Here is a 23,015-nt window from a genome sequence, read left to right on the forward strand (position 1 = left end):
TCGTCAAAACTTAAGGGTTTATGTTCTTTAACCAATTTTGGTCTAACATGTGGTGATTGAGAGATCATTACTCTAAAAAAATACTTAGGTTAAATGGAAATGATAAACACATAAAAGGTAATGCGCTCGCAAAATCAAACATATTCGAGGGATCACAAATTTTTTACAAACAATGAGAACTTGAAGAAAGAATGAAATTAGATAATTGACATTTTGTAGAATATTCAAAAAATAACGTCTCCAATCTTGATGGGAGATATTTGAAGATATTCGTTGAACATATGAAAAGAGGTACAACCGAGTCAAAATTTAAATGTAGTGGATATGGAGCCTTTTGCGTCTTTTCGCAATAAATTACCGACCAATAAACAAGTTAGTCCAACAATTAATAAAATGAATCTCATAGTATAGAACCTTGTATGTGTTGAGCATGAATATAACAACATATTTCTTCTAAATGTTCACCTGAATGAACAAGTTGTTTTCAAGAGTTATCTAGGAGATAATATTGACTATAATATCGTTAGCGGGGCATCAAAGAAAGTTTTGTATCTAATGAAAATTTGTATAATTTTTTTTTGTTGAATTCAGGGGCCATGGAGAGCTTGAAATACTCATTGCGTTGGGAAAAAATATCCATGATTTTATAGGTAAAACAGACAATAAAAATAGTTTAAGTTAAAGTAACCAATGAGTTGATTGGTCGATAAACAAATGGCTCTTTCTTGTAAAGAGGTCAAAAAATTTCAAGATTCCTCCACAAAGGTGCATTAACCTTTTGAAATTGAAAAATAAACTTACTTTTAGACATATATATATATTATCTATAAATTTCGTTAAAAGTAAACTAACGCGAAGACAAACTTAACTTCTCTGGCAGATTGTTACATGAATACAATGACTAACCTCAATCTGCAAAAGATATAAGAGAATCAAAGCTCGCACTAGAAACAATACATTACATACAAAATGTAAAGAAACCTTAAATACCAATGTTTTTACCACTCTTTTTTTCCTACACATTTCTCAATTACAAAAAAAAAAAATGATGTATTATATATTTAGACATACAAAAGTCCAACACCATATTTGACATTGTATATAATGCAATCCAGGTGTGAACGAAATTTGCTAACTTTGTAGAGGGAAAGTCACCATGACTTTATCCATATATCTCACATATAGTACTCTCTTATTGTTGTTGAAACAAAATGGGTTAATACAATGCTTTTAAAGTTTTGATGATAACAAACTATCGAATAAAAGTTAAATATGCTAATATATATTTAAGTGTAGGACCATAGATTAAAATTTGTCAAGTTCTGAACATATATAAGATCATTTGAAGTACAAGAGAAGCTAAAGACTCTATAGAAGATATGAAAAAAGGTCAACCAGAAGTCAACAATGTGATCAGAAGTGAAGAATTCATTCAGAAGCTAATGAAGGCCAGACTCTAAGTCAACCAGAATCCGAGTCATCTAGACTCTGAGTTATCCACACTCTGAAGACTTAGCAGCCAAACTCTAAGTTATCCAGGCTCTGAAGACTTAGAAGCCACATCATCTTTGTCTTCTTCTAAGAATGGTCGCTTTCAGCCCCTAACAAAGTACAATTTGTCTTCTTCTGAATCACGTGCTAAGTCAAATTCAAGGACAAAAAGGAATTAAACAGATAATTCTAATTGCAACAATGATTTTCAAATGTCTTTTCAAACAACATTAACCATATCAGACAACATTCCAACGTCTTGATTTGAAAACTTCTCAAAGACTCTTAATGTGCTCGAACCTCTCCAACATCTAGTGTTTCCATCCCTATGTAAGGAGCTGAAGACTTGAAGAAATAAACAAAACTCTGCAGTTTTAACAAGTGCCCTTACTCTGTCAAATTCAAAAGCGCGTAAATACTTGAGAATTTCTTACCAAGTTCATATCTTATAAATTCTAAAGTCTTAAGAATCTTACTTTGTTTTGTAATTTCTTACACCCCTAATTGTATATGAAGTGTAAAACCAAACAATCTTTATTTGATTAAGTTAAATTGTAAAAAGTTTCTTTCAATTGTGATTGAGCATTAAAAGTCTCTTGCTTGTGTGATTGAATATTTGGAATCTTGAGTTATTATAGTGAAATTCCTTGGAAATGCAAAAGGACAGGACTATTCTCGGTTTGTGAGAGGCACCAATATAATTGCTCTCTCTCTCTCTCTCTCTCTCTCTCTAATATAATTCAATCTGCCTTCTTGTGTTTTTCTCATCTTAAATTATAATTATCATTCTTTTTTCCTCATAAAATATAATAAAATCACCATAACTTTTCCCCTAAAGTAATCCGATTCGAACCCATCTTGATGTAGATGTTTCCGCAATGCGGTTTGGTTCAATTTTAAAAAAATCACCTGAACCGCGAGATAAGAAAACATGATGTTTGATTTGGTTTAGTGGGCTTTTAAAATAAAATAAGAACCAAACTAATATGGTTTGGCTTGAATATGTTAATGCGGTTTTTCTCAAGTCAATACAATCTTTTGTTTTCAACATTAAAATCAAGACAAAAAAGTTAAAACACAACGTATTTTCAGCATGTTTTCAACAATGTTTTGAATTTCATCCAACATTACAAAGTTAATCCTATTATGTAAAAATTGCAAAAGACTAAGGTTTTATCATTCTCTAAAAGTTCAATTAACATATAAATACATTTTTAAAATAAAATGCAAAGAAGATACTTAAAAACAGAAGAAAAAAAATGTCATTTTATAAAAATTTACATTGAGTTTCTATAAGTATTGATCTAGGTGACATATGTTTAATTAGTGTTTTAAAAAATATGTCATTTTTGTTTTGTTCGATTAGTAAAATAAAAACTACAAACTTTACCGAACCATGCAGTTCAGTAAGAAAATGATTTGAATATATCCGAATCAAATACGGTTTTTTGTGGTTTCAATTTGGATTGGTTTGGTTTACAGTTTCGCTATTTGGTTTGTTCTATTTTGAATTCCCTTATCCAAATGTGTGCGGTGTCGGAATCGAAGACGTGACGTTGAAATAGTGTCTAAAAACATTTGGATAATAGTCATTTTAGTCGCTGAATGTGTAACAAATAGTCACAATAGTCCATCGATGTATCAAAATTTTAAAATAGTCATTGCACTCCGTTTGTCAAAATTGTCTTTGACGCTAAAAGAATCTCTTAATGTTCACAATAACTTTTTTCACAGAGGGATTTAAATGACAATAAATATGTACTTATATGACAATAAATAAATATATTGAAGGTTTAATATCACAATATTAACGAAATAACAAGAGAGATAGAAGAGAGAAAGACTAAAAGTAGATGGTCCCATGTAATAAAACAATCTCTCAATTGATGCATAGAAAGAGCCGAAAAAGTGCTCCTCCCTATAGTTTTCCATTTTAAGCTTCATAAAAGACAAATTAAATAATACTTCCTTCGTCCCATAATAACTGAGTCATTTTCAATAAAAAAGTGTCACAAAATAAGTCAGCCATTTCACTTTTCAATACATCATTAACTACTTTTTTCCCTTTATAACTCTAATTAATAATATTTTCATCACTCTCAATTCAATATATTCCACTTTGCATTTATGATAGTGGAGAATAGATCAATACTTAACAAGAGCACTTAAAACCATTTTTCTCTCTCTTTCATTTATACATTTGTCTTAATACGTGTGATTTGAACAAATGACTCAGTTAATCCGGGACAAAGGGTGTATAAAGTTGTTTTGTTTTAAAATACAATTATATTTCTCTCGTCTCTCTTTCTCTTTATATCAAATAATACATCAAATCTATTTTATTTCTCACTTTTTTCTATCTTCTCATACTCTCTCTTATCTATAACTTCTCTTCCAAACCAAACACATCCTGAGGGACCAAAATGGTTGTTAACCCAAGAACATTTCCACATGGAAAAGGGAAATAATCTCATTTATCAAATATATAAAAATATAAAGTTGCCTCATTTCATGCTTTGCCTTTTGTCCTTCCCAAAATCTAAACAAATGTGCTTTCGTGTATATATAACAATCCGCATTCTCCTCCACTCTCACTCTCACTCTCACTAGTCACAGTCTTCTTCAAACTGAAAAACAATGGAAACAAATGACTCCGAGCCCTACCACTCTTCTCTTAACACAGGAGTTGCTATGCTCTCACGTCGACTATTCAATTCTTGCCGCAAGTTCATCGGTCGTCAGCCAAGATCCGACGCTAATATTGATGCACAACTTGATCGCATTCTTGCTGTTGTCGATGTACTGGAAGCCTCTTCACTCCGATTGGGTTCCACCCGCCACCCAGACTACTATTCCATCCTCAGAGTCAAACAATCAGAAGCTGCAAACCGTGACCTTATCCGGCAGCAATTCAAAACCCTCGTCCGACTGCTTGACCCAAACAAGAACAAATTTCCATTTGCTGATGAAGCTCTTATGCGAGTCCGTGAAGCCTGGTATGTTCTCTCTGACCCGGTTAGACTAGAAAAATTAGAACGCCAGATCCGTGGAGATGATGTTTCAGCTGCGTCATTTTGGACTATGTGTCCTTATTGTTGGTATTTGCATGAATATGAGAGAAAGTATGAAGACTGTTCTCTTAGATGTGCAAATTGTAAGAGGACATTTCACGGTACAGCCGTGAATCCCCCGGATTCAGAGTCTATGGTGGAGGGAAAGGAACAATACTATTGCTATCATATGAGTTTGCCTTTGAGGTATCCTGTGGATGGAGGGTCTCAGTTTGAACTTGATGGAAAGAAGATGAGGATCAAAACTGTGGCTAATAGAGTTAGAGTGAAAGCGTTTGCTCCTGAGAGTGAATCTGACCCTGAATCTGATCCAGAAGAAATGGAAGTGGAAATGTGAAAACCTAATTTGAAGTGTATTTTGGGGGAAATGATGAAATTGTGGATTATGTTGTTTTTATGTGTATGAAAAGATGCTATGCTTTGCTTGTGTTGGAGATTTTAGGAGTAGATTCAACATGTTGTAATCTTGTAAATATTGTGTAGGACTAGTTAAGTTGGTAATGCATGTTTAACTTATGACTTATGAGTAACTTAAGAGAATGTGAATCTTTCTTCTTAATGATTTGGTTCTTTTTTTCAGTTTGTTTTGTTGGGAATATTGTTTGTTGGTTTAGCTTGATTGTTTTTTGGATTGTTCATTCAATACTAAGGTCTCTGATTTAGACAGGTATGTATGACATATTATAATGTCGGAGTTTTATTCATTGAATGAATTAGACAGAAATTGAGCAGATTTTTAAAGCATAAAATAGAGTGAAATTGAGTTGATTGTGATATCTTTAATGAAATAATATTTCAGGTGTTTAGAAGGGAAGTTCATAATGCTTTTTGAGATTCTCATATATGCTGAAGTTGATAATGACTAATGAGCCTTGATATTCAATTCATGTGATTTTAATTTTTTGCTTTTTATTAATTAAAGTTGGATAACAGGCAAGCTGTCTATACAAAATCTAGTGATTCAGATTCTTGTGAATCTCCTGAGTTTTGTGCTATCAGCCTATACCTGTGTTGATGCACTTAAATTACTAGGATACAAATCTTAATAAAAGGAGATAATTATGGTGAGAAACTAGATAATTTGAGGTTGATGAACAATTCTTATGTTTTTTTTATCAAAGAAAACTTATGAGATATGAGAAGATTGAGTGACCAGATTGCTAGCTTTTACTGCCAATAGTTAATAATTGTCTAACATGGGCTGCAAGTGTAATTATTAAACTGCTACATACATGACCTAAAGTACTGCAAAATCTTTTTATTTTCTTCAAATTCAATGATTACAACCACAGCTGGAATGTCCTCAATCTCCTCATGAGGATGATGATATGTTTGGCTTCAGTTTTAAAGAGGTTAAAATTGATTTTGAAGGTGTATAATTGACTTTGGTATGTTTGGTTGTTCGAGAATAATTGATTTTGCTTTTAGAAATTATAGTTTTTGATTCTAAAATTAATTTTTACATTTAAATAGTTCAACTTACTTTTATATTAATGTATTCAAACATAAATCATTTTACTTTCAAATCATTTTTATTTGGAATCAGTTTTACAAAATCACTTCACCACTTCACTCAATAAATTTTTGTCAACGCACAATCAAACATACACGAATATGAATTTGTTGTAGTAATTGCATGACAAAGTTACTATTATTAAGCATCTGATTTGGATCAACAATCGAGACAAACCGTATTAAAATTTACAGTGTGAAACTGATCATAAGTAATGATCATAAGAAATTACAGTGTGAAACTGCGTGAAATTCTTCAATAGCACATACACAAGTTTGAGCCGTTGGTTTGCTCAAAAGGCAATATGCAGTGAATATACACAAGTTTTAGCAAAAGAGCAAAACAAAAGGGAGCAAATACAAATATTTCAAACTGAAAAAGATACTCATGAAAGAAAATACATTCATGAATACATATGAGTATGTGACGCACTTTAACGGATCTGGCACATATGAAGACAATTGTAGCACGTGTGCTTCTTCGCTGGGCAGCAATTGAGCTCTAGTGGAGATGTAGTTAGTATCGTAGCGAGCCTACGATGATATTCTAGCGGAAGCACGATGCTTGTCGAGCTTGGCCATGAAATTCAAGAGAAGTGAAATCCAAACCACTTACACATGAAATTAATGGACAATGAAGAGAAACATAATGAGAGGCAGAAAAGCTGTGTAAGGGAGCGAATTTCGGGAAAGACAGAAATTAGGAAGGGAGACAAGAGCTTAGGTTAGGGTTAATGAGATAAAAGATAAATAAGTTAAAATCATCTGTTGAAATGAAAAGTTGGTATGTATGGAGCATAAGAATATCTAACAGTTAAACATAAAATCTCCCTCTATAATTACTTTGGGCGGTTTTAGTGAACTTGACTATATCGATATGCATTCCCAATTTATCTGGGTTATTCGATTTTTAGGTCAGTGACGGGTCCTTATTCGATGATTTTATCTTTGATTTCTTTACTCTTGTATTGATTTTTTTTTGACTGAGTATTGATTATTTTCTATTCATCCATATTTTGCCATACTTTATTTTTTTTCTTCAGTGTGTTATGTCCTAGTCATTCTTATACCCTTGGGTGTCATTTATGCCCATGAATATCATAATTCATATAATGCTAATATACAAATTACTAGCAGGTGCCATGAGAGTTATACCAGATAAATGTTTCAACACTGAAAGCAAATATATTCCCTTATATATAAATAAAGATATGTAAAAGATTCAACTGATTTTACAAAGTGTATCAAAGCTACTAAATTACAATAATTTCCTAAAGCCATGGTGTGAACCAGGTCTCATATCAGAAAACTAGTCTATTGGCAGCACGTAAGGCAAAACCTTAGTATGTACTGGAACCTGTTTGTGCCACACTCATCATCACATCTTCAAACGAAGTTGCATCTACCATGTATCAGAAAAATAGTGCATGAAAAATATAATTCAAATCAGGTGTCAAGTCTCAACGCTTATAAAACTTCAATTCTCTGCTACAATTGGCTTTCAGTGCATCCTCCAATTTCTCAGCTTGGTCAAAATCAACTTTAAAAGTAACCATGGATATGTCCTCTTTACCCGTATCATAATCCTGCTTCATATCTTCAACATTAAAAGACTGCAGCTGTAAATGACAATAGCAATGAGCATGAGATGCGTATACATTTAACAGAAACACAACCATACAACTCTTGCAATTAAAGCAAGAGATTCGAGCGGTAGTTATGACTAGTTTTATCAAAAATGATTGTGGAATGCCAAAAATAATAACAGATAGTGTTGCAGGGTAATAGTGGAAGCCGCATAGCGCAATTAAAGTAAGTCAATTATAAAAATATGTTGGCTACATCAGCTAGCAAACCCCCTGGCGCTGTGGCCCTAATAGAGAAACTAGGATAGTACCATGGTTTCCATAGTGGATTCATTAAAATCTGTTGTTATAGTGTCCATTATCACCGCTATTTGACAACGCCGGTAATGACAGTACAACGTCGATTTGTTTATATACATACCCCATATTTATACAGGTACACTCCTTACCATCTTAAAATACTATCAGCACAAGTACTAGAAGCTAGGTTATATAAAAATTACTAAATTAGAGTTATTTCACCAGCAAAATCTCTAGGCATTCATTGGAAGTTAGGATATAAAAGGGAGGGAGTGGAAGCAAAGGAAAGAGGAAGGGATGCTAAAGACTTCTACCTTGTTTACATGTAAAGAATCAAACAATTTGGCAGAACTTCAGAAAACTTATAAAGGATGATTTTCAAAAATTCCTATCTTGCCAATTGTTTTAAAATGTTTCCAATCAAGAGAACGGTTCATCATAACCCTCTCTTTTCTCTCTTCCACTCCTAAAGTCCTCTTCCAAACAAATCCTAATGAGCAAAAGTCAACAACACTATCCAGACAGAAAGAAAGAAATTGATAAAACAAATCAAGATTTGCGGTTCAAAACCGATGTAGAATTCATTAATTACAACGGTTAAATATGAACATCCAAACATAATTTTGAGAAAATCTCATACTTCTCGCCAGTCTATTTTATTAGCCTACCCAGGTCATACTATAAGAAGGATATTCTTAATCAGGGAGTCATCATTAGAAATATGCAAGAACAAACCTGATGGTAGAGTACTCCAAGTAAGTCAAAGGGAACTTCTACACCCATTGGCACCTACATTTTTCATAATTTTACTCATAAATTTACACATCACAAGTATAATAATGAGTTCCAAAATCAATCAAGAAAGTGAAACTCTAGGTATAGAATCTATTGATAAAACCAAAGATGCATTACAGGCTAAGAAATTAACCACCTTTGTTTTCACAAGGCAGGTTGGAGCATTCTTCAAACATTCTGATGCAACTCCTCCATAAGCCCTGACTAATCCTCCAGTGCCTAATTTGATTCCACCAAAATACCTGAAATTCAATATAGATCACAATACAATCATGTTCTAAATCCAATATCAAAGGATGAAATACTTAACCCTTGAAATGAACGAGAAAAAAAATCCACAAGCACACATACAGCCGCTATTTTGTCAATGGTTAAAAAAAAATAGATGTTGAACTCATGCAAACCAACAGAAGTAATTAGCTTAAATTAATTGACATTGATATACATATGTGAAATGTTAAAATTAGGTTGTTAAAGTATTAACCTGATCACAACCACCATTACTCTATCTATTCCTGAAGTAGAAATGGCAGAATATATTGGTTTCCCAGCCGTACCTGAAGGTTCACCATCATCATTGGACCGATATTGATCCCCTACCTGTTGAACAAAAGATAAGATAAGCAACGTGCAGAAGTAGTAGAAACTCATTAATAACATTATACACTGTTATGTTTTTCTGTTTTCAATTTTACTGTGCCTCTCCTATGTTCCAATTCAATCAAAGAAATTAAAACCAACTAGTGAAGATACAACTTGTGAGTCTGAGACTAAAAGAATTTCTGGTAAAGAACACTTAGAGGTTCCTCATTCCAAAATACAAATCGCTTAGTCAGTGTTTCAACCTATTAAAAATAGAATGAATAGGAAAGTTGTCTTTAAAATCGTGAACATCGATCAAAATAGTTCTAAAATTTTGTGCATTGGTAAATACATCCTTAAAATTATAATGTGTCAGTCAAAATGGTCATCTGTTAACTTCTGTCCTTAAAGCCAGGCTATGACTCGATAAGTAAATATTATATTAAAATAACATTTAGCTCAGTATCATTAGTACACTCTCTCAGCACCTTCGATAAAGAGTTTCACAGGATACCTAATCATGTGCTATAACTAAATGTAAGAAAAAGTACACCAAATTCAAGAGTTTCACAGGATACCTAATCATGTGCTATAACTAAATGTAAGAAAAAGTACACCAAATTCAAGAAAAATGGAGCTCTACTTTGATCCGTAGAGCACTACAGTCTACACAGAAAAAGCACAGACAACATAGCAAATTATTGTTCTTCATGCCCATAGGATATCACCCAGCATTACACTCTTCCTTGGCAAACCATCTCTCATGAAGACTCCATAAAGGGCACATATGCAGTTCCTTACTTCCTTCACACTCTGGTTATGGCAGTAAAAGATCTTCATTCTCCACCGTATTAACACCAAGACAAAAAGGGAGCAACATCACAAGGACATTAACAGCAAACAGCCATAGAATCTAAGTCAATAAAGCTTGTGTCAATTACATGCCCTCATACACCAATACCTTATCAAGATCACAGCACCGTTGAAGCATTTATGCAGTCTAATTTAGAGCATATAAACAGCACTAGAGCATGGTAAATAATAGGTCGGATTTCTGAAGCTAAAAAATTAGATGTTAAAAAAAGGTGAAGCATGATTCGTTTCAGAGGCCACCAAATGCTAAACTAATTGCATAACACAATGCCTACCCGCATGAAATTAAAAATACAAAACTAGATCAATTTAAGACCAAATACTTAGATGCAATACATGTCAACCTCCACTACCATAAATTCATCCAACACAAATGAATAGCCTAATGTAGCGCAATCAAACATCAGTATCATCATTTCATACCATTTCACAGTAGTTTTCACCATAAATACAGCACCAAATTACCCATTTCCCTTCCTTTGCCAAAACATCCACAATACTTTTTGCTTCTCAATTAACATGGACAAAAAGAGAATTGTACCATCAATTAGCATAGATAACAGATTCTGCAGTTTGTTGCAATAAAAACTCAACTTCCACAAACAAAAATCCAATTTATTCACCCATGCTAGAGCATTTCTTGAGTCGTACTCAACTATTATGTCCACACGCTAGAGTCATATTTGAACTCGTCCTCATCATCAATGCGACGTCATTTTTTATTCAAACACATTAGATAAATTTAACTCCCTAATTCTACATGCCATTTGGTCATAGTGATTTGGCATTGAAGCAGGTTCCATGAAGAACACCATATGTTGGCCTCTACAAACATATAGCTAACACGCTCTATAGCACATACACTTTTAGTCGATCACGTGTCAGACATATGTTAGTGTGCAAAACTAACACATACGATTACATTTAATTATGTCATTTTCTCACATTATTACGAGTGTCAGTGCCACTCTTGTGTTCGGTGTCTATGTCAGTGCTTCACAATTTTGAGAATTAATTTGCTTATTATCAATAATTAAAAAAAAAAAACATTTAAGGTACCTTATAAGCCCAGCAATTATGGGTAGCCTTTGGATCCCGAACCTAACAATAAACAAAGTCCAACAAAATGATCAAATTATTCACTATGTTACAAAAAAAAAAAAAAAAGGGAAATAACAAACCTGAGAAAGGAAAGACATGGCAGATTTGTCATCGGAGACGGAACCAGCAATGGCGATGAACTTGCTTTTCTTAATGTCTTTTTCAAAAGTGACTCTTTCTTTGATTGTTGTGAATGCACCTGAATTGTTACTACTGCTGCTGGTGCTGGCCATGGTGGTGAACTTGGCTATGGCGAAGAGTGAAGCGTAGATGCGGTGGTGGTGACGATGGTGATGATGAATGGGTATCGTTGCTGCCACAAGCATCTCTCAACATTTCTCTTTTTCTCAAATAATGCTAAACTATTTAGTTTATTTTATTTTACTTTTTACACATAATTTTTTGTTTGTTTAACACTTTTTTTATTAGATAATGGAGAGAAAGTTTGCATGGTCATATGCTTCTGGGCGCACACGTTGCACGTGAGCGTGTATAATATTTGAAGCTTCATAAAAAACTGATGAAAAAAAATCTATCGTCGCCTGAGAGATTCGAACTCTCGCGGGGAAACCCCATGTACTTAGCAGGCACACGCCTTAACCACTCGGCCAAAGCGACTTTGTTGATACTGCACTTATAGTTTACGATTTTAAATGTTGTTTTCTCTGTTACATAAATTAATTGGTGATTTATTTTAATAAAACGTATTTGGTTGTTTTTTTTATTGAACTCATGCTGAAAAACATATTCAAGTGTATTACTTAAAATTGAAAAGTTAGATTTCTTTCCTTTGCAAAACTACTGAAAAATGAAGTAGAAGGCAAACAAAAACCCCACTGACACTAACACAACGTTGACACAGAAATGTTAATATACACATATCCACGTGTATTACTTAAAATGTATATATATGAAGTGTAAGCTTTGACGGATAATGTATTATTCAAAATTACGGCAATATCACAATTTTTCATAGAAACTCCATCAAATAATTTCTATCAAAATTACGATAATTCGCCATAATTTTAACAACTTTCCACTCAATCCAAACAAACACCAAATTTTCAGATAGATTTCTTGGTGCAGTTGACATACGATTGAAGATACGCATCTCCAATTTTCCATCCCTTGCCTCTTTCTTAAATTGAGGATGTTAGAAAAAAATTGTTGCAACAAGAAATCTTATATGCATCAACAACTTCTGACAGGTCACACTATGTCTACTACACCTTATTTAACCATTTAGTATGTATTAGATTATTTCGAGACCCTTAAAGAGAATCACATTCGTCCCTCATAAACATTTGACAAGGACAATGCATTGTTATATGTAGAGACCAGAGTAGATTCCACTTATTCACCATAAAAAATGAATTCTAACGATTAGACTGCTTAAAAAAAAACACATTCATACGCCTGATTTTACTTTAAAACTTGTGATAATAGAGGTAACGTGTTACAGGGGTGCCATTCACTTAGTTTCATTAGTAATTACCAATTTTTTTTTCTCCCTTGACATGAAATAATTAATCCTCCTTTTCACTCTCTTTTTTCCTATTTAATTCTTAGCAATCATAATAACCCAAAATATAAACATGTTATCATATTGTTGAATCGATAATGCCATTTATATCCCATACACAATCCACATGAATTGTAAAAGATATCTGCGTCATTTGAATTTGTACATATGATAAAGAAGAGTAGCAGCCTAACCCTAAATCATATGAAAATTTCGGTTAAAACCCAAAGAATGAGTTAGAATCTAATCATTTTAGCTGTAGCACCAAATCATTAAACAATTGGTCTGTCACTTCCAGTTTCAAACCCTTGTTATGAAAACACCAAAACACAGAAAACCTTAACACTAAACTTCATCTTCTTCCTGTTGATCCAGCTCGCGGCTTACCTTTAACCTCAGACTCCTGTTCACATCAGAAAAACAGTTACAACTAAAGGTTCAACTTTATCGATGGAAAAAAAAAAAAAAAAAAAAAAAAAGAGAAAGGAACTTATAGAAGAATAAAAATGTATGAATCCATTTTGATACATAAAGACAGGAAAAAACTAAGATGAACAAAGCATCCCTTAAGGCTGTCCATAGGAATGTATGTCGTAGTAAGAATTCATTTTGATAAATACAGGTAAAAACTAAGATGAACAAAGCATCACTTAAAGTTGTCCGTAGGAGGATTCTTCGACAATTTAAACAATGTATTCACATATGAATCTAGGCACATGCACGTATGTACCTGTGGTAAGTGCATATATATGTAGTTCTTTGCTGTAGTTGGATTGTGATTTTCCGCACCTTTGCTCCAATCATAACAAACCTATAGACATGTGTAGAGTTTCAGAGCTAAATTATTGGTAATTGCAATGAAAGTGCATATTAACATGTCCGTAAAAAAGCAAGCATATTTTTGTTTAATTACATTAAAAGCATGTTCATTGAGAACAACATTGGGATTTTTCCACTTAACAGGAACCAAACTAATCACACATCTATAGTATATGCATAAAGCTGACAGTTCCACCACACACATCTAATCTACGTGACAGGTGGGATTTAAGCAACTCGACTCATACTCTGTTGTCTGTTTCAATTATAATTAAATGTCCAAAGATGCATGTATTATGTGATATCCCTAGAAAAGTCATTCAATGTTTGAATTCCTCACTTTAGCATTTTAATTTTCAATATCTCATTCTTCATACAATATCCAGCAGCATACATTGTTGGCTCAGAAAAATTAATAAAATGTCTACCACATAATATATTTAACGAGGAGTGCTAGCAACATACTTTCTAACACACTCTTCTATTGGTTGCAATTCAAATGGATTTCACTAAATCATGTAGATTCCACAGGAAATTAGTGGACCACATGAATTTCAACCAATAAAAGAATGTGTTGATAGCACACACCACAACTGATTGAGTGCACTTTATACACATACACACACACGCATATAATATATATATATATATATATATATATATATATATATATTGTGAGGTTCTATCATTTTTTAGTCGAATGGCCCGTTTATCCATTAGGCATGTCATAAGATGTTATTCATGATTGGCATACTCCTTGAATCTTAGAATGTGCTAATTGCTTGCAGCTTTGCATCATGCTGTTTTATTTTGATTTTTGTTTTAAGTGTGGAGGAATTTGATCAGTGCATTTCTGCACATATTTTATAGCATTGCATTTTGATATTTTGAGAGCTTTTTATGCTTAACATTAGAATTTTAGCATGTATTTGTATTTTGGGTCAGATTTGAGCGTTAATTTCCATTTTTAATGTGTTTTGACCCTTGTTCACTGTGCAGGCCATAACTTTGGTTGCCGTTATCAGAATGAGGCGTAAAAATAAGCGTTGGAAAGCTAAGGAAATTATCTACAACTTTCATGTTGAGCGCGAAGCCCAGTTTGGACGTCATAAAAAAAGCCGTTCTCTGAAGCAGTTGTTTTGACCATGAATTTGGGTCAAATGTTTTTACCGTAAATAGGTCGATTAGCCGTCTTTTGGCCCAACTATTTCTGTAGCTCGTTTTACAACTTTAGGTTAATGTTTATGCCTATAAATAAAGCTGAAAACAGCATAAACGCTCTTCTTTTCCCATTCAGCCGTTTTATTAAACTTTTGTGCAAACTTATTGTCATGGAAGCTTAAGGGTTTCTGCTGACAATAAGTTTGCACAAAAGTTTAATAAAACGATTGACTGAGAAAAGAATAGCATTTCTGCTGTTTTCAGCTTTATTTATAGGCATAAACATTAACCTAAAGTTGTAAAACGAGCTACAACAATAGTTGGGCCAAAAGATGGCTAATCGACCCATTTACAGTAAAAACATTTGACCCAAATACGTGGTCAAAACAACTGCTTCAGAGAACGGCATTTTTTTATCAGGAGGACGTCCAAACTGTGGGCTTCATGCTCAAAATGAAAGTTGTAGATAATTTCCTTAGCTTTCCAACGCTTATTTTTACGCCTCATTCTGATTACGGCAGCCAAAGTTATGGCCTTCACCGTGAACAGGGGTCAAAACACATTAAAAACGGAAATTAATCCACAAATTATATTAACGCTCAAATCAAACCCAAAATCAAAACATGCTAAAATACAATCATATAAAGGGATATCTTGACCACAAATTTTTTTAGTACCGCTAAACTAAAAAAATACCACAGCTATAAGACCTGTAATGTATATAGAATATATGATAACACAGGACAACTTTAGCAATACAATCGTTGGGGAGAACATTGGGATAGCCCCAATTGTAGAGACGGTACAATCTTGTCTCGATTGGTTTTAGGCATGATTGGAGAAGACCTATAGAAGCTCCAACAAGGAGTATTGACTATGAGGAATCCAATAGTTAGATTTAGAGGGGCAAAGGAGATGTATATGCCAAATCATTTAACAAGATCTAGCGATAAATAAATAATTATTTTTAACCTAACACATGAAAAAACTTCAGCGTCAATTGGTCCATATGGCAAACTCCACCTAGTGAAAAAAGCTTGGTTGTTGTTCCCGTATCAACAACGCAAAGGTCTAAATTATTATAAGAGTCCAAGAGGAAAGTTATTGATGTAACAGATCCTAGGCACCGAGAAATGTAGGTTTCTTAATTTAAGGAGGAACAAATTATGAAATGGAGAAAAAAAAAAACATGATAAAAACTGCAAAAGTAAATAACACTGATTTTTAAACAGTGCTATGGAGCATACCGCATAAGCATATATGGAACCATCATTATTGAATGTACCACAAGGTATGGGCTGACTACACCTTTGCATTGCCTACAAAACACATTCAAAGTACATTATAAAATGACAACAGAAAATAGCTTCAAAAAGGTGGAAAGAAGTGTATTATTTTCTAGATGGATACATGACAATACAATTAGGGCTCTAAGAACCCAGAAGGTGATAAAAAACAAATTAGAGACCAAGTGTCCCCACGGCTCCACCATGAAAAAAAATTCTAACGAGAGGAGTAACAACAAACAGAAGTAGGGAAGATATCACTGTTTTTATTAGAAAGAAAGAACCAGGAAAGAATCCCCTGATTACGGTTGGAATTTCAAGGGTTTGTATCTCCTTATCACCTCTGTCTAGCCCTTTCCTATCATTTATATACATCATAGTCTAACACTCTAACCAAACTAACAAGAATTTACCTATCATGTTTATGTTCAGTCATACAAAAAGTAAGAAGAACAAAGTGCAAAAGCTTTTATTCTGTAAGAAAAAATTCTGGCATTTTTGAAATTACGTAGATCACATTCAGAAAGAAAGGATAGTGAGAAAGAGAGATTGGGAAAAAAGCAAGAACCTTGAGTCTCTGTTTACTGTCCTTATCCCAGAAATTAAAAGCACCGTCAGATCCAGCAGTTGCAAAAGTGTGATGTACCTGAAATCAAAGAAATCAATAAGATCTTGGACAAAGAAATAATGAATTTTAAATATATCCACAACCATCCAAATGAAATTCATGTAATTTTGATATTATACAGTGCATTACCGGATGGAAATTTAAGGAGTTGACCGAATATATCTCGTTACTTTCTCTGTGGCATTTAAAAGTAAAATTCTTGCTTTGTTGTGCATCATCAAGGTGATGTACTCCAACCCTTCCCTCTATTGAGCCAACCTACAGGGAAACAGTAATCAATAATCAATAGTATCAGCATCAAGATCAGTGTATATATAGCAAGCATATGTAGTAATAATAACACCAAGAAAAAAATTAAGGGAATAAAAGCAACGCACAAAACTGTTTAAATTGAAAGAGAAGACAAAAACTATGGTGTGTTGTGTTAGTATATGTACAAAACATATACAGAAAATGATAATAGGGGCAGACAATTCAATTAGCATTCCTTGTATGGTTCTAAATAAATAAAGCCTTGACGTTGACATTTGATAGCATCTGATAGCATCGATTCAAAGCCTTCTGACAAATAACACATTTATTACCCAATTGTCTACATACTTCGATATACTATATGAATTAGAGCGTCCTCAAGCTTTAAAGGCTCTTCACAGTATGAACATACAAACTCCAAACCAAGTGGAAGAGAATTGCCCCACATTATTGCAGATATGGAATTAAATAAAATATAAGGGCACAACTAAGACTTCAGGCTTCTCTAACTGTATCTGAATGCAAGTGAGGAGTGAGTACATACCAAAAAACCTTGCTGATCTGGAAAAGCAGCAACACATCTTGTCTGATATTTCAGGGGTGATACTATCCTTTTGTACTCAGTCTGTTGACGTTTTCACACAAGTTACAAGAAAACATATAACATCAATATTTATTGAAATCAATAGCTCCTCAAATAATAAATATGTAATTTGCTCTTTTCAATTGTTCATATTCGAAGTCATATGGAGAAAAAAGAAAGGCATAGAAAAGGTGAAATATAAAAAACCAATAAACTTGGATAAAAACAGAAAAGTTTTAACAGACAGTCTGAAATATGAAACCATAATTGAGAAAAGAAAAATGTGTCAACAAGGACACTTGTTTTCTTTCAGTTTGGGTTGCATGTTCCATGAGTTCCCTTTATATTCGCTCAATTTTCTCTAATAAGTACTTATGTACTAAATTCAATATTTTCACTTGTTGGCTGCTTAAAGAGATAAGGTTTAATCCTTATGGTGGAAGTGCATAATCAAATTTTAATCATAGTAAAGAAAAACATGGTTGTCTAGAAGTCCTAGCTCAACTGGCAAATGCCGAAATTGCAAGGCCGGACGTTGTGACCCGGGTTCGAACCCGGGATCTCACAGTTGTGTGTGAGTTTATTTTCAGTGGATTACCACTTCATCTAAGACCAAAAAAAAAAAAAAAAAAAAAAACATGGTTATCACAACACTTAGAGCAGAAGGTTATTTTAGCATAATACATTCCTTGTATGGATTTAACTGTTCTGTAGGGTTTTTCCTAGGTGTGATACTACAGAGTAAAGTTCGAATGATCTGAATCCAGTTCCAGTAAAGAGGATTGTGCACTTCAGATATCAAGGGATTGCCACTAACGATATTTACACAAATATAAATCACAGATTACACTTAAAAAGGGCAACCCGATGCACTAAAGCTCCCGCATACGCAGGGTCCGGGAAGGGGTCCCACCATTGGGTGTATTGTACGCAGCCTTACCCTGTTTTTTACACAAGAGGCTGTTTCCAGGACTTGAACCCGTGACCTTCCAGTCACATGACAACAACTTTACCAGTTGCACCAAGGTTACCCCTCAAATCACAGATTACACTTGCGTAGAGAAAAAGCAGATAACGCAGATTTCATGTGATGTTGAAAATGTTATAAGCAAGCACCCGTTAACACAAGAGGATACTGAATATAATTTATAGTTGAAACTTCATCTCTTAAATAACAAAACTCATTATTCAATATTCACATCAGAACACCAACTTACTGCTTGCAAAGCTACAAGCAACAACGATTTATCTTAAATAAAATATCACCTGAGGATTCTGCAAGTTGAAGACAATCAGATTCCTATCGGCAGTTCCCACAACCATCAGAGGATGTCTCACTGACATTGTATAACATCGATCAGGGAGTTGTTGAGTATGCACTGGGTTGGATTGCCTAGTATCCCAATACCTAACACAGAAAATAAAGCATAAAATAATTAATGAATAGATAAATCTTTCTAAACCAACATGTGGATAACAAGAAAAGGAACTAGAAACAAAATATGCATTTTCCTCACAAAATTACTAGCAGTCATCGCAGTTGTCAGTGTCATACTTGGGGAAAATTGTACACTTCATAAAGATAAAAGTAAAATAATCAATCTAGCTAATCTAATGAAAGAATCAGTTATCCATAAACACAAATCCATCTTTACCTTGTACTGAAATTCAACTTTTATTTTGAAGAAAGACGACAATAAGTATCATACTCTCACCAACTAGGTCATAGAGGTTTTAATAACATATCCTGAACAAAAAATTACAAAACTTAAGTTGTTGGGTTAAGAACACGAATGGTTTTATTACGTCTCTTAAATTACTCTCAGCCATCACACAAGAGTCCTTTTGGATTCAAGCATATACAATGTAGTGGCCTATTAAATATTCTAGAGTTAACTTAGAAGATTGTAAGCAGCAAAAGCCAGACTCTTGATCATTTGCTCATACTCAGAGGCTCTAATATTATGCCATAAAACACCTACCCAAACTAAAATTATTGGGTGAAGATGATTGGATGATTTTATCACATCTCTTAACATGATCCAACAAGCAAGAAGACTTTGGGCTTTATGTGTGCACAATGAGTTGGCTTGCCTTTTATAAGGAGCAAACTGCTTACCACTTGGTCATGGAGATTTAGGTACAATAGCATGAACCAAAACCACCAACTATCCTAATAGAACTTTTAGATACAACGAGACAAAAATGGATTTATTACATCTATTGGCACTACCCGTTCAGCAATTTTAGAGAAGAAAATACAAAAATAAGAGAAAGATTTGAAATGAAGTCACCAATTCCGAGCTATACTTTTCATATATAATGTTATAAGCTCAGTTTTACGTATTAGGATGCCTAACAGTGAACTTAAGCACAGCACAAACTATCATAATCTATGAAGCACAGACTCAGACAAGCCGAAACTGATAATAATTTGAGAAAATGGCATAACTCAATGCAATCATATGTGTCGGTTTTGTGTCGGTGTCAGACACGATATGTATCCAACACCGGAACACGGCTAATCCGAGGAGTATATGTGCTTCATAGATCATAATTGAGTATGCATCAAATAGAAAAGGCCACCTTACAGGCATTAAAAAAATGAAGTTTCTGTGTTCCTAACTCTAAGAATTCGTCACATGTTCATGGAATGTATTCATTTTTCTTGAATAATTTATACACATAGCCACTGCATTTTAGTGTTGCGTGCTTTTATATTGACAGTGCTGACCATTCTAAAATAACGCTCATCTAAATCAGGGCCCTATTCCTACAATCATGATGTTACATTGGATTTTCAAATTCTAGTTATTAATACAACATAACTAGGACTCTTAAAATGTAACTGAATAAAAAGAATAAAATTGCATACTTTACAGTTTTGTCCAAGCTTCCAGTGGCTAAAAGACTCATCTCCGGTATCCATGCAATCTCTTTAATGGGAGCATCATGCATAGCAACAGTCACCGGTTGCCCTCCAGACAAAAGCGGCCACATCTTAGCCTGCTTATCACAACCTCCAGAAAACACTGTCGTTCCATCATCTTTCCAAGCTGAGCACAAAACCTTCAACAACAACCAAAAACTTGTGAATCCAACGCCACATCAGTCACAAAAAATATATTTTATACAACAAAATTGTCGAAATTCAAAGGCATTACAGGTTGATCATGCGAAATTGAAGCCTTGGGCGTACTGGTAACAACAGTGCCATTCTTTGCTATTTCCCAACACCGAACCTATTAAAAGAATTTATAAATCAGTACCTCGTAAGTTTTCATATTCATTAATTGACGTGGCAACAAATACGCAAAATAAAATAATGATACCTGGTTGTCCCAGGAAGTAGCGACGAGGAAATTGGCTTTAGGACTGAAAGAAAGACTGGAAATAGAATCGGTGGGTGGTTGTGAAACCTGAAAATTGAAGGTTTGTTTGTTGTAAATGTTTGTTGACAATAAAAGTGAAATGAAATACATTGGATATATAAAACGCATAGCATTACCTCATAGGATTTGTTTGGATTTGTATTTGTATTTGCTGCACCGAAAGAAGACATGTTGAACGGAAATAAGATGGCGGAGTTCAGCTGAGTCTAGAATTTGCCGCAATCTTAGTTTCAGTTCAGAGGTAGCTTTGACGAACGAACGGGAAATGGAGAATTCAAAATCGCAGAGTAAAGGTGGGGTTAGGGTTTTTTCTTTTTTTCTTTTTGAAAAAATAAAATTTGATTAATTTATGTTTCTCAAATACAATTGGGCTTGGATCTCTATTGGATCCTCCTCAATCCAAAAGTGCTCATGAAAATTGTTCAATAGACCCCTTCAAATGTTCACATGCTCCTTGATTGTCTTGAAATGTCAATATCAATTTGTAACACTCCTGATCGCTATAGTTCAGAGTTAACTATTGATTTTTGCATTGAGAGTTAGGATCTGATACGTATGAGACTCCAGATCGGAACTTATATCAGTTTATAACACTCTTGATCTTTATTGAAAAGTGCGCATTTTATGAAATGGAAGAAATGGAGAAAGATACAAATGGAGAGGATCTTAACTTATACTAAACATACCATAACACCAATATACCAAACTACCAATACACATACAACAAAATACCAACATAGACAAGACACATTCAAAATCATTCAATTTCAATATACACATTCAAAATCGTTCAATTTTAATATATACACATTCAATTGTTCATCAGAGATAACACACAACAACCAAATGCATACATAAAACTAAAAAGTTGTCTGAGTCATAAAAATTCATCTAAGTGATGAGACTCAAAATTATTGCGGTATTAAAATACCAATAAACGTCACTTATCAAAGACATTAGGAAAAAAAATACAAAAGTCATCGGAACAACTTCGTCATACACGCAACTAAATACTTAGTGACAGGCTTTGTTTCATAGGAAATATGTTGTATAGTACTATACAGATCATCATAACAGAGACAAATTTCCATGGCATCAAACATCATGTTCCTAACCATCTTGTAATTGCATCAAGAGTATCATTGGCGTTCTCCTCCTATATCAAAACCTCTACATTTGTTGGCCTAGGCAGATCTCCCTCAAATAGAACCACTAATTTGGGATGAGATGCCCTATAAAACCAGACAATGTAACCAGACGTGGATTGTCATGGTCCTTCCACAAAAAGGCCTTGCATATCCTTAGGTATAACATGTAACAAAAATATCTTGGAATGTCTGGTCTATCTAAAAGACATTCATCTCTGGTATGACAGAGGGACTCCACAAAATAGTCTAAGTATGTTTGTACCGCTTCATCACACACTATGACAAGTGGTGATAAATTATCTTGCGGTCGCACTTTATCCACCAAGAGTACCGATCAAAGAAGGTCATGTAGTTGTTCGGTGACTTGTGGCCCTTGCCAAGACTGAACAACGCTACTGTGACCTCTTGACAGTATAGTTGGGATAAATATCATATGGATATATCTCAACAAAAGCCTTCATAGCCCAGACCTGAAAAAATACATTCAAGTGTTCCAAACACATCAAATTAAAAATACATCCAAGTATTACAAACACATTAAATTACTAAATTGTATGTGGTAATCAATACAAGACGCAACTAGACGCACAACCTCGATTTTTGTAACAACCATGTTTTTTAAACCATAAATTTTCTCGATCAAAAGTTTCACAACGGACAAAATCTAAAATACAAAGTTTGAACCTAAAATAGAACTTTAAATAAAAACGAGCAACATTTCTCATATAAGGGAAAAACTTAAATTACAATTGAGAACCCTGGACTCTAAACTCTTGTGATCCGACTTTGAATAACTTCAAAACAACTTACGCCTAAAAAAGAATCAACAGTGTGGGTTGAGACACTACAGTCTCAACGAGTTATCAAATTCGAGATAAAACATAATATGCCACATTGATCAGTATTAGAATAC

At 33.8% G+C, this 23,015-nt stretch overlaps 3 protein-coding genes and 1 non-coding gene across 4 annotated transcripts; 1 reads left to right on the top strand and 3 right to left on the bottom strand.

Annotated features, from left to right (window-relative positions):
• Positions 1-4,005: 4,005 nt before the first annotated feature.
• Positions 4,006-5,144, top strand: LOC25501434 (uncharacterized). The gene has a single exon (XM_013590662.3). The coding sequence runs from the start codon at positions 4,129-4,131 to the stop codon at positions 4,897-4,899; it is 771 nt and encodes a 256-aa protein (XP_013446116.1). The 5' UTR covers positions 4,006-4,128; the 3' UTR covers positions 4,900-5,144.
• Positions 5,145-7,235: 2,091 nt separating this feature from the next.
• On the bottom strand, positions 7,236-11,678 carry LOC25501435 (IMPACT family member in pol 5'region). Its single transcript, XM_013590663.3, has 6 exons — positions 11,392-11,678; positions 11,270-11,311; positions 9,240-9,355; positions 8,892-8,997; positions 8,696-8,749; positions 7,236-7,693 (listed from the first exon to the last, which is right to left on the bottom strand). Exons 1-6 carry the CDS (start codon positions 11,635-11,637, stop codon positions 7,535-7,537), a joined length of 723 nt encoding a protein of 240 aa, XP_013446117.1. The 5' UTR covers positions 11,638-11,678; the 3' UTR covers positions 7,236-7,534.
• Positions 11,679-11,847: 169 nt separating this feature from the next.
• On the bottom strand, positions 11,848-11,929 carry TRNAS-GCU (transfer RNA serine (anticodon GCU)). Its single transcript has one exon. It is a non-coding gene; the product is annotated as a tRNA-Ser (tRNA).
• Positions 11,930-12,915: 986 nt separating this feature from the next.
• LOC25501437 (protein RAE1) lies at positions 12,916-21,280 on the bottom strand. Its single transcript, XM_013590664.3, has 11 exons — positions 21,071-21,280; positions 20,895-20,981; positions 20,727-20,804; positions 20,438-20,631; positions 18,829-18,970; positions 17,524-17,604; positions 16,857-16,985; positions 16,668-16,745; positions 16,061-16,132; positions 13,564-13,644; positions 12,916-13,236 (listed from the first exon to the last, which is right to left on the bottom strand). Exons 1-11 carry the CDS (start codon positions 21,122-21,124, stop codon positions 13,186-13,188), a joined length of 1,047 nt encoding a protein of 348 aa, XP_013446118.1. The 5' UTR covers positions 21,125-21,280; the 3' UTR covers positions 12,916-13,185.
• Positions 21,281-23,015: the final 1,735 nt, after the last annotated feature.

Source organism: Medicago truncatula, chromosome 8 (assembly GCF_003473485.1).
Source record: "Medicago truncatula cultivar Jemalong A17 chromosome 8, MtrunA17r5.0-ANR, whole genome shotgun sequence".
NCBI lineage: Eukaryota > Viridiplantae > Streptophyta > Magnoliopsida > Fabales > Fabaceae > Medicago > Medicago truncatula.

What these genes read in the sequence shown, in the direction of transcription:
- LOC25501434 (XM_013590662.3), top strand. Translation starts at nt 4,129, where the DNA reads ATGGAAACAAATGACTCCGAGCCCTACCACTCTTCTCTTAACACAGGA.
- LOC25501435 (XM_013590663.3), bottom strand. Translation starts at nt 11,637, where the DNA reads ATGCTTGTGGCAGCAACGATACCCATTCATCATCACCATCGTCACCAC. An exon ending in CCATGTCTTTCCTTTCTCAG is followed by an intron (nt 11,312 to 11,391) that starts GTTTGTTATTTC and finishes GTTTATTGTTAG; the next exon opens with GTTCGGGATCCAAAGGCTAC. An exon ending in CCTGCCTTGTGAAAACAAAG is followed by an intron (nt 8,750 to 8,891) that starts GTGGTTAATTTC and finishes TGAAAAATGTAG; the next exon opens with GTGCCAATGGGTGTAGAAGT.
- LOC25501437 (XM_013590664.3), bottom strand. Translation starts at nt 21,124, where the DNA reads ATGTCTTCTTTCGGTGCAGCAAATACAAATACAAATCCAAACAAATCC. An exon ending in CAATTTCGCATGATCAACCT is followed by an intron (nt 20,632 to 20,726) that starts GTAATGCCTTTG and finishes TTGTTGTTGAAG; the next exon opens with GTTTTGTGCTCAGCTTGGAA. An exon ending in CAGATCAGCAAGGTTTTTTG is followed by an intron (nt 16,986 to 17,523) that starts GTATGTACTCAC and finishes GTTTCCCTGTAG; the next exon opens with GTTGGCTCAATAGAGGGAAG.